We start from the raw sequence: 12,627 nt of genomic DNA, 5'->3' as shown, positions 1-12,627 counted from the left end.
TTCTTTTCTCCGTAGTATAATTAATTGCACAATAAAAAGGGTAAGCATTGGATTTACATTTGACTATACCGAGTTTTTCAGTCGTTATAAGGTTCTAATCAAACCCTGTTCCGTCAAATGCATTGGATTATGTCTCTTTCTGATTCAATATACGCCACAATTTTAACTTCCAAGAAAAATATTAATTTTCAGTTTACAAAACACCTAATGTGACTTTGCAACAATCTAAGGATATCATACTAGTTTATGCATCCACGTGGCAGAATTCGTTGACGTAAGGTAAGTTTCACGACATAACTAAAATATTCTACGGAGTAATAAATGAATTTTCAGGTTGGTGTTTTAACATGCATATTGGGAGAGAAAAAATTGGAGAAGTAGTCACTCCAAATATACAGGAAGTAAACCACGTGAGTTCTTAAACTACTCATAATACATATCAATCTAACTACATTATTTATAAATTATTTCAATACCACATGATACTTATCATAAGATTCAGGTTTCATAAATATTCCTATACTGGCCGAAATGCTTGCAAAAGAACATATGGCCCTTATTAAAATCGAACAGATAAGCGAGTGCATCAACAGCCGTTACGTTAAAATCCATTGGTGCTGTATTTCTCATTTCATGCATTGGAGTAGTGTTATGTTGTATATTCGGCGAATCTTATAATTCATTGCGCTGGATAATAAAAATGGATGCTCATATGATTTAAAATTACTAAGAATGAAATCAGGGTTATTGCTCAATGCTATGAAATAATATGTAATTCTGCAATTGCCCTAGCCTGTAAACAGTAATGCTGTCGAGAACACTGTAAAAACTCAGAGAGAAATAACACCATCTGCCCTTTTGGAAATTTGAAAACATAATAATAAATTCTATATGTTGCTTACAAGTGCTCCCAATTGCAAACAATTCAATATAAGACATTTTCAGAAAAACAAACACATATAAAGCCACCCATGCATTGATGTCTCGGCGGAACTCGAACCAGTGACCTTCGGTTTGACAAGCCAGGACTTATGCCCTCAGCCACCGATGCTAACTACAATAGTTGGCTGGTGGTATGAAATCGAGAAGAAACAAAAACTTAGAGACAAAATAAGGCAAACTCTATGTTAGTTGGAATACGACGCAGCATATGAAATGAACGAGCGTTTGATGACGTGTGATGATGCGCGTTTATATATGATAGAGGGCGAGCGGTTGGCGTGAGGAAAAAAGGTACGCATCGTTTGAGGCGTTAGATAAGGCGGACACTTCGTGTTGGACGTTCTTGAATGAGTGATTTCCTCCCACATGGATGAACATTCGGGGCTAGCCAACCTCGAAATGATGATTTATGCGTCGAATTTTATCGTCGCGTAAATATTATTTGCCCTTTTGAAATATTTGGCGAAGAAAAACGCGAAAACGTAGTAAAAAATGACGCTATTCATAAAATAATTAAATTCCCGTAATACTCGCTTCAAATAAAGTGCAACTTAAATTTATGACACAAAAATATGGTGTCTTTATTTTCAGCTATGTATTGGACTCACCAAAAATTGACGGCAATCAAGACTGAAATTTTAAATTTGCAATAAATTCCTATAATTTCAAAATAAATGCTAACTTATAAATGTGGTGATTAATCCAACAAATTATACATATGAAATTGTTTTAGTTGACTCAAAAAACTAACACGATCCTACATAGCTATAATTAGAGTCATATTTCCGTTGGACGTACACTTGAGTTGAAGGCTTGAGGCATCCTAGATTCAATAAACAATAAAAAAAATCCCGCAACATAATGAATAATGAAAGTAGAAGAAATTGATTGGATTCGATAATAATCTCATTCATTTATAGATTAATTTATCCTCGCGTTTAATTGCCTTCTCTTTGAATAAATACACTAGGAAAATGAAATAAATGGCAATATTTTAATAATAATAAACTATAATTATCAAATCCAATATAAATCGAAACGGGAAATTACTGACGCACAATTCTCACCAGGACAGAATATTAGACTCAGATCGAAGGGATAGGAATGATGATGATATGCATGTAGTGTACGCATAAGAATTGATCAAACTGGCATGTATAATCTTTGAACCCATTCTTGAACTCATGCTGAAAATTAAATACAAAGGAAGTCTGCGCGGTTCGTCAAAAACTGTTACGGGCGTGCAGACAGCGTTACCCAGATGTGAAGCGAGCTGTGAGCCACCGGAGACTCGGAGACTGCGCGCTAGGCTTAGATTACTTGAACAATTGAGAATGGATATATTTAAGAGCGACACGGAGAACATGATAAAAGAGCCCCACTTATTTCCAGGTCCGAAAGAAGCGACAAATCAACCCGGTAACGCCTGAATTAAAGAGTTAATGCGATTTTTTGGTAATCATGTATCTAAATGTCAATGAAATTCTGAGTCATTAGGAGCAAAATTTATTCTGTTGCCACTAATAATTACACCTATCGGTACCATATGCTACCACAAAAATGTTTTGCATCATAACATCCCAAATATTAGGCTCACATCAAATAACCATGCTTCATATGAGATATACGTGTTATAGCAATCATAATTACATAAAAAACCTCAGTATTAACAGCACATAAGACGTAAGTGAAGAAAATCGACATGCTTGCTCCATAACTTCCGTTTTTATGGGCTAGTTGATAATTCTCAATTTTCAAACGGCTCTGAAAACGTTAATTGCAACTTTAAAATAGCAAACTTTTCGGGAAAGTGTTATTAAAAATATTCTTATAAATTTTAAACCTCTCAAAACCCCTAATAAATTACGAAAAATGACAAAAAAGTTACGTTCAGTACTGCACTACCAGCTGGTACCATTTGGTACCGCTAGGCGTTAACGGGTTAAGAGAGATGTTTTGCCAAACGGATAGATATGGGAATTCGTTTTTCCCCCAAACCATAAAGGACTTTAATAAATGCTCGTAGTAATTTCCTTGGAGCACTTCCTTTTAATTTGGTGTCCTAAGACCCCCTGCCACACATCTTTTAGGCGGCTTGCGGAGCTTTATGTAGATGTAGATATCAGACATAGGTTTCGTAAAATTCAAAATTAGCGGGAGTAATTCAAATTTTCGACAACTAAAGACTAATCTCCCCGAACTCGCTGTCACATCCTGCCTACCAAGGAAGCTGCAAGCTCCAATAGATAAGGTAGTGGTCCCCGTAACTCATAATAAGTAATCTGACTCGGTTTACAGATAACACAACACTTCATAGACCGGCATATCGGGTCCTCTATCGCCAATAAATGGTGCTCGGAAGTGGGACTGATACGCAAGAACATCGAGGAGGAGTGCTTAGTTCATTGACTCAAAATCTTATCGTGCCCTGGTATCTCGAATCACAGCTGGAAGCATCAGTAGAGAATAAGAGCTAAACGAGATTATACTGAAAAATCTTACAGGTGAGTAAAACATATTTTCAAAAAAGGTTACATAAAGAATTTCAAATGATACTAATAAAAGAATGATATATATGAATTTCAATTTGATTTGTTCGAGGGAATGGATATTTTTATTCTTCGAACTTGATAATAGGATTGTTTCAATCTTCCAAACCTATGTGATTCCAAGGGGAACTTAATGTAAATAGACGGATATTCATCAAGGCTTGACGAATCTAATAATTACGATTACTTCTAGAAAGCTTAGAGACCTGGAGTTGTCCTACGAATGAACATTTAAAAAATTCCAGGTCTCAATTAAAATTACTTTTCATCCCACAGTTTAAATCGAAAATATTTTTGGGACTCCCTAGGTGCTTCTCTAAGTTATCAATATTCAGTGTGATCGCTAGGGGAGAGGAATGCGATGAATAAAGGCAACAATTCACATTAGATATTCCCTATTTTCGTAAAAAAACAAGGTAAGTATCTGATTTTTATCACCGCGAATTGATCTACTTATTTTATAATCTAGAAGTACTTCATGGTAAAATTAGTTGATAAAAAGAATGAATACGCGAATGTATTTAGTGAAAACCATATAAAATTCATCAAATATAAGAGAGCTCTCATACTTAGGCTCATCAACATAATTTAGACTTACCGAATAGTCTCTCTCATTTCTTTGCAAATTCGGTGGAGCCGAAATTAGAATTTTTGCGGACACAAATTCTAATTTGAGATCCAAAGTAATAAAAAATCTAACCATCCAACTAGATTCGCGACTGATTTTCACCTGGGCTATAGATGACACAACAGCACCTACAGAAGATTTGTATTTTGCCTCGTTAACGACCGCGATGAATACCCAGCGGAGAATTTAACCCTTTCCAGCCCAAGTTTTTTTTATCCATCGAAAAAAAATTTTTTTCATATATTTTCGTTTACTTAAGCTTAAAGAATGATTTTATTTTAATTTGCACTATTTATCATTATTATTAATAAAAATAAACACATGTTGCCTTTTGGCAACATTGGGCAATTGTGGTTCTGTTTGCCTCCATGTTCCCAAAGTAGCCATATGGCAACATGCTGTGATAATGGAATGGAATATAATATATTCTTACTTTTTATTGTAGTTTCTTAATTATTGATGTTGTTTGTAAATTTATATTGGTTTAATTATGCATCCCCACCATACTTATCGAATTATTCTAATATTAATTAGAGTACAGATATGAAAATTACCTCTATTTTCTATGCTAATGCTTTGACGTGGCATTTAGAATCACACATAATTTAATTGAATCCATTTCTACATAAACAATACTTTGAATTTTACACATGTATGATGAGAAAATAAGAGCTAAACATTTTTTATAAAATTTTGGGCCTTTATTGACACTCAAGTAATACAAAGAGTTGAATATATACGAGAGCTCCACATTTGAACATGCTAAAATTTAATAAGACACAACATCTTACAATTGAAAATTATCTATTTTTTATGGTATTTAGCATAGCAATTTCTCTCTTGAGTCAGACATAAATTTACTGTACATTTTGTGCATGAGATTCTCGAAAAGTGTGTGATACATAATTTACACCTTCCTTTTTTTCCAAAATTAGCAGGTAAATGGTCGATATTATCATACCTCATATCATCATTTGGTGTAACAGAACATTTCCTTTTAGCATTGGGCACCTTATCATTACCATGTGATGATGGTCTTCCACGTTTTGGGCTGACTAATTTTCCAGCCTGAAGAAGTGCATTGCAAATATCAGCTTTGAATTCAACCAACGTCATACCTTTTTCCTGCTTTTGTTTGTTATGCCTCCGATACAATAGCCATGCATTTACGACTGATAAATCCAGGAGGTGGAAAAAGATTCTCAAGTAAAACCTCTTAACCTTGATGTTAGTTCTGTATAGAGACACAAGCATGTCATTCAGGTCAACCCCACCCATATTTGCATTATATTGTTGAATCGCAGCCGGAATAGGAATTTCAATTTGACTTTTCTGCTCTTGCGACCATCTTTTTGCCTTTCCTATAGGTTCAACTCCAATGTAATTGGATATTACATGCACTGATCTATTGTCATACCATTTTATTGCGGTTATCTTATTTTTGATGTCTGATCGACAGTCATAACTTCCTCGCCCTGCCTTCTTCAATTCTTTTTCAGTTTCGAACTGACATCCGGCTAATCTACATACTTTAGCTGTACCTACTGCAAGGAAGCCATAATTTTTCAGAGCAAGCATTAGGTGATAGGAGGAAAACCAATTGTCGAAAAATATTTTAAAATTTTTATTCTTAGGAACTGTATTTAGTAGCTCTAATACAATATCCCCACTGACTCCCAATTTGCTAGTGCTGGCTATCGTTCCTTTTCCGACATACACTTTGAAATTATACACAATTCCACTCACACCAGCTAAAGCAAATATTTTTATACCCCACTTATGAGGCTTATTTTTTATATACTGTTTCAGGGAAGAGTGGCCTTTGAAAGGAACTAGAATTTCATCAACTGCTAATGTTTTTTCCATCTCAATTTTTTTCATGTTTTGTAATAAGCTATCCAGAAATGGCCTAACTTTGTAGAGTTTATCATAAGCTGGATTTTGTCTATTGTCAATAAATGTACTGTTATCATTGAGGTGAAAGAAGTTTCTCAATTTGTCAAATCTATTCCTTGGCATAATATCCGCAATAGGGGAATATCTTGTTTTACTAGCCCAATACATTCGATAACTTGGCATTTTTACTATCCCACTAAGCAAGTTGATTCCTAAAAACTGCTCCATTTCTACACTATTTGTATTAAGACTTGAACCGGTCTTTTGCACAGAATACAAATTAGTCTGTTTGGACATATCAGAAATCATGCGGTCATCACAAAAAAGTTTGAAATAGTTTATGGGAGTCATTTCCTCATGTGAATATTCAATAAATATCTCATCATTTTCAGGCACTAAGAACTTTAACTCACTTTTTTCCCACATAACTCTACCTCCTCTTTCAAGAAGTGGTCCCTGAAGAAAAGGCCGATCCTCTTCAGACCTCGGTGATGATTCTTCACACTCCTCATTCTCAACATTTCCACTACCCGACTTGACTTCAATCAGTAATTGATTTTCCATGCATGGCAAACTTTCAGCTGTGTCTCTCCTTTCACTAATGATGCAATCAACTTCATCCTCTGACGATTCATCTTCTATTTCTGATAAGTTTGCATCCAGCAGCAACACAATATCCTCAGCAGTACAATGCGTACGTTTTCTACTCATCTAAATATTTGGAATAATTAGACACCAAATATTACACAACGATCTGTACCATACTTTAACAGAAAATATATTAGTATTTTTGAGCAAAAATCAGAATGAGGAGAAACTATATTCGCTTTCACTCTCCAGGATAAGTTGCCTAAAAGGACCAATGTTGCCAAATGGCAACAATTATATTAACTCACCTTGGATGAAAGCTATTGCAAATATTTCTTCAAACTGGATGAAAACCACAGAGAAAAACATCTACCTAGTGGTAACTATTTTTTTTGTGGTTATAACTGCGGTTTCGTGAGATCTATATGAACTTGAAAACTGCCAACTGCACCACCTGAGAAATTCCGGGAGACTGAAGAAGTGAAGTGATCGGGATACACATCAGATTGACTACAAAGTACTATTGTAACTATATTAACATCCAAGAGTGGAGACGGAGGGAATAGACCCGGTGGCGACGACATTTGATACACTGTGTGAGGTATAGATACATTGTAAACTCATGTTGCCATATGGCTACATCTGGCTGGAAAGGGTTAATTCCCATGTGATCGAGAACGCTCGTTCAAAATCCAATGGTAATAATTTGTAACATCTACATAATAACCTCTAGGATGTTCAACACGGGGTAATCAATCGCCAGCAAGCAAGACGTCACAAAAATGTTACGCTTACTAGCAAATTATACTTCCACATTCATTCAAAGGCAAAACTTTCTAACTACTCATGGATGCAATCTGCCAATGAAGCTAGAGCATGCAAAAACATTCAGAAACATTCAGAACATACAATTTAGAAATATACTACATTAAGGAATGCCAAAGTTAGTGGGCTACGCTACAACTCAACCAGCCTATTAGTAATTCTAACGCTGGCGCTAAAGTTTCATATCGAAAAAACGACATTCTGAATCTGTATGAACAATACATTCTCCAGTCTATCTATCTTATTTTATTTTTGCTATCTGATCTAACGTAGTATGTTGGCTTTCGTAAGATATGGCAAAAAAACTCGTTAAATATGAAAGTTGAAACCTAGGAAACATAGGAACAAAGCGAGTTTATTTTCATCTCGGCCCGTACCTCTGTAACTTTTCCCGCCCAATGCCCTTAATATACCACTCCTCAGCGTGAAAAGCTCCTGCTCACTTCCCTCAATTCCCCATAGTCCAAGCCTGACGTTTCACTACTCCCAATACACGTCTGGCTAAGCAAGCTCTCAATTCCTCGCGTCACCTGGGCAACCCACGGGATGTATATTTAACAAGGTGGCCACCTCGTGCGCTGATAACAGCACTAGCCCCTCCGTGCATAAAATGAAAGTGATTCGAGTCGCAACTCCCACGCATATTTGTCGGCTTTGACAGCCGACGTAGTTTGCATTTCAGCACTCGAAAAATCGAATGCATTCATGTCCACAAATGAACTACCATGCCCTTTGGAGAGTGGGTGGAATCTCGTATTGGTAAAGAGAAATGTTGAAACTGCATCAATGTCGGAAGGAATGAAACGGAGTCGATAATAAAAGGGCGCTCTTTCGAAATAAATCGTAAAGATATTTAGCGTTATTACAAAGTCGGTGGGTAGAATAAAATGTGTGGGTAGAACATTAGTTTTTGTAAAACAACGTTGCCTGCATTTTATCATTCCCATTCAGTGCCCTAAACAAATCACTCTCCAGTGTAAAACGCTATAAATTATACGAAACCAAGAATCAATACAGTACGATAAAAAGTAAAACAACAGAAAAAAGAGAAATGTAAGTAAATAAAATAGGAAGCCATTTTTCCAGTCCTGAACCATGTACAAGATGTAATTTTAGATGTACTTTGTTTCCAAAAATAACCTAAATTTGGTGTGCTTCTTAAATAAGTATGAAGATATTACAGTAAAAACTTGAGCTATTAGATAAAATCAAGAATACGTCTAAATACTTTTTTCTTTTCTTACAACTATTAGATACATCAGAAGACCTGGATAATTCAATGTTTAACAAATTGCAGATACTTGCTGGTGCTGAGGAATCGAATCTATATGTCTCAGAAATACAAAAAATTCTTATCTTTATAAATATATTGCTCCATTAGTTGTATTAATAATGAAACTATGGTAAGTTTTTATATGGTAAAAACGATATTTAAAACGAATTGTATATTGAGGTTTATTCTTTCTCTTGACCGCTATGCTACGTTGATTAGAGCCTGCGAGAACAGTCTTGATGAATTTATATGTAAATTTTTTCTAACGTTTCGGCATATTTATGAACCTTTATTTGGGCTGTGAATGAATGTGAGGACATAAATTTGATACAAAAAGGTTATTACAATGTATTTAGAATGATAAAATAAAAAATAAAAATGATTCAGCTGTAAATTAATTAGAAAGAAGAGGCTAGAATTTTGGCATTGAACAAAGCACTGAAAAAATGTACTATTAGTCATTCATAGCCCTAATATAACTGTATAAATATATCGAAATTTAGGTAAATGTTTGCTTTTTAATTCTTCAAGACCAATAGTCCAAGACACTAATGAATACTAATTATATATCTAGATAATAAGTTATTTAGTGTTTGTTTTTGTGAACTTGTTATTGATTGATTTATCGTCCTTGATTCTGCTTAAAAATGAAGCTGTAAAAATGTAAACGTGGTATAGGCAAGTAGGAGAAATCTCAAATCCTTCTCCTACCGATTCTCTTTGAGCGAGATGAATGAAATTTTAAGGATATGATCCTTATCATGAAAGTCACATTCGGCAATGATTGGCATTCAACGTGATCTATTTTGTCTGCGAAGAACAACTAATCGACTTTCCTTGAATTCGATTATTCGCTAATATCTTTTTTATTAAATAATATGTGGCACTGAAACTCTTATTTTAAACTGAAATTAAGGTATAATATTAGATTAAAGTTAAAACAAACGAAACCAATGGTAACAGTCAAAGTTATAATCGATGCAAGTGTACATTCGATAGATGCGTATAGCGAAAGACATATGTATACCTAATATACAAAAGTATTATGATTATATACGAAATTTTCAATAATTGCACTTAAGGAAGACGGTTATATTTCCTTATTAATGTCGATTTAATCTTCAATTCCAAATAATAAACCTAATGAAAGGGAATTCCTAACAGATAATACAAAAGCCCTACCTTCCACCAATGAATATGGGAATAACTGCTCCCACGACATCAGTTGAGCGAGATTACAAAGAGGGCGCTGAAACGAGGAGTCAAAGAGACGCCACAAAGGGATTGTCCAATCAAGGTCAGGACCAACAAGTCAGACGACGACGAATGCAGCCAGAATGTGGGAACGGCTGAAGCACGGCGAGGTACTCAAACGGTTCAAAAATCGAGTTTAATTAAACTCTCAGAGCTCCCACAAGGGGGTTGCGGAAATGGAATCCATTATGTTGAGAGCGCAGTTCTGGGGACGCGGACCGTATGTTGGGCTTTGAGGTGTAATCGTGTGCTATTCTAAAATTAAGACAAGTTCAATGCCGAGATCATACCTATATATACAAAAAATGCTTTGAATTAGCTTTTTCAGGGTTAAATAATAGGAAAATAACATGTTAAACTCCTAGGTCATGCATCCTAAGAGTATGAACACAAAAGAACGAACAGGAATTTGGGGAAAAAGTTACCTATCCACTGAAATTTAAAGTTAAGCTTTGCATATTTCGGAGGACCATGTTTTAATGTTCCGAACTATTTCTGTATGGCGTGGGAAGATACATTTCAATATTAACTTGACTTTCAATGGGTAATAAACAGTGACGCCGGCCTTAATTAGTGAACTTATACCATGAATTATAACAAAAATGCTGGAATGAAAGCAGCATTTAAAAACTCGTTTTCTTCACATTTTACCAAACTATTTGCAAATTACTTCCACAATCTTATTTATGAGACTTCAATCATATTCATCTCTATCCAAAATGTAAAGCATGTTTACAAACAAAAGTCAAATAACCAATATATAGATGGGACTATGTAAATCATATTTCGTTTAGTATTTCCATTCTTTCGCCCAAAATCGATGAGGTGTAACCCTTGGGCCGCGGGAGATCACGATTTTAGCTGCCAGCCAGTGGAGAAGAGGCTCCCTGTGCAGGAGGTACCCCTGCCACGAACTGATCTGGTAGAGTTTAGCCTTAGCGATCCTTAAGATTTCCTGGTAGCAATAAAAATTTTAAATGCCACAGTTCACGTGCAAAATGTATAAAAACCTTCCCGCGCCTTATGGGTTAATCACAAAATAGACTATACAACACATACTGGGCATATAAGTAATGCATAAAATAAATGATCACGGAATTGGTTTCGCCCTAATATTTTCAGCGAGTCTCAGTTTCTTTGTTAACACTTTTGCGGGTGCTCGTCATTATGAATAAAAACCTTTGTGCTATGTCGCCGCGTCAATTCTTGGGTGGCCCCAACGTTTCCCGACCGTTGCTGGTCGCTTTTTCAAGGGATTATGAAGAGTTGGGAATTTAAAATCTTTTATACAGGTATCTGTGTCAATAATCCCTTCATAATCCCTTGAAAAAGCGACCAGCATCGGTCGGGAAACGTTGGGGCCACCCAAGAATTGACGCGGCGACATAGCCCAAAAGTTTTTATTCATAATAAGTCTCAGATGTTAAATTTTGTTAATACTTCTGATGGAATATTGAATTTGACCTCATCATCGTGACTAACTACTTCAAGGATCAATTTGGATTTTTTCTAGAAATTGAAGGAAGTACTTGCCCACTCCATAAGCCAAGCGCCTGTGAGTACAAAAAATTGAAAAAGAAAAAAAGCAAGCTCTGAAAGCGATGGGTAACTATGGGTAGCAAATCAAATATGATTATTTTCGACTAAGATGCCTTCGTTATCGAATCATGTCCACAGAAAAACATATCACGATGCTCTAAAACCAATCCACGACACAAATATAGCCGCACGACACAAATACAGCCGATGTGAAGCCGCAGCTAGAATGCACAGAAAATAAGGTAGAAAAAGTACAGAAAAAGGGCTTTGCTTCATCGATCACAGCCCTGAAATGCAAGATGGTTCTCGTGTTTGTCGAGAACGGTACAGGATGCTCGGGGAACAACGGATTTATTTGGAGTGCATCGTCAGCAGTTGCCCTTAGCGACGTACAAAATAGCTTCCCCAACTGCACTCATCCCTCAATGATGCCAGCAGAAGAGAACGGTCGACGCAACAAAAAAAACGAAGTGGTCTGCATCACCCTTTTAAATGATCAAGCATAGGGGGGCACTCGCCGTTTTGGGAAATATTTTTTCATCAACTCCCAGCCCCCTATGGTCACCGAATGCGTTTCTCAAAAGAGTCTCCATCTGCGACCATTTCCTGAGGGAGAAAGGGATGGAAAGGATGGCGTTTTGCTTTTATTTTAGCAACAGAAATGGGCAGGTCGTTACAAATGACTTCGACATTTGTGCAGTAGACCACGGCACGAGGATGAATTACCACGGTAATGGAAGTTGCAGCGCTAAGGAAACAGGAGCATACTGCAATGTGGACTTCCCATGGAGTTTTAAATTCTCCGGAATGGAAATAATACCTTGGAAAAATTGAAGGAATATCGGTAATGTTGATAGAAGAGCCATCAAAAGTCTTTAAAAACGTTTCTTTCCTAAAAACTGTGGAGTATATTCATAAGTAGATTCTATACAGATTATAAGCTCGATTAAGATCCATTGTGATTTGTAAACAGGTATAAGTTGCAGCATAATACAATGCTGCAGAGTAGCAGTTTAAATAAGAATACCTAAACTAAGATGACTTTTCAGAGCAGAGATGGTACGACTACTTCGTAAATGAGTTCAATATTAAATATATTACGATAACAGTTTACTGCAACAAGAATAATAATA

General features: G+C 35.9%; 1 protein-coding gene across 1 annotated transcript; it reads right to left on the bottom strand.

Moving 5' to 3' along the window:
- Nucleotides 1-3,689: 3,689 nt before the first annotated feature.
- Nucleotides 3,690-6,726, bottom strand: LOC124158193 (piggyBac transposable element-derived protein 3-like). The gene is made up of 2 exons (XM_046533380.1): nt 5,081-6,726; nt 3,690-3,708 (listed from the first exon to the last, which is right to left on the bottom strand). The coding sequence occupies exons 1-2, from the start codon at nt 6,724-6,726 to the stop codon at nt 3,690-3,692; spliced, it is 1,665 nt and encodes a 554-aa protein (XP_046389336.1).
- Between the last annotated feature and the right edge of the window lie 5,901 nt (nt 6,727-12,627).

The sequence above is a fragment of the Ischnura elegans genome, chromosome 4, assembly GCF_921293095.1.
Source record: "Ischnura elegans chromosome 4, ioIscEleg1.1, whole genome shotgun sequence".
Taxonomy (NCBI): Eukaryota; Metazoa; Arthropoda; class Insecta; order Odonata; family Coenagrionidae; genus Ischnura; species Ischnura elegans.
Note: the sequence above shows the minus strand (reverse complement) of the source record. Positions and strands in the feature narration are given on the sequence as shown.

Bases quoted from the DNA above. Each gene is read 5' to 3' on its own strand.
- LOC124158193 (XM_046533380.1), bottom strand. From the start codon at position 6,726: ATGAGTAGAAAACGTACGCATTGTACTGCTGAGGATATTGTGTTGCTG.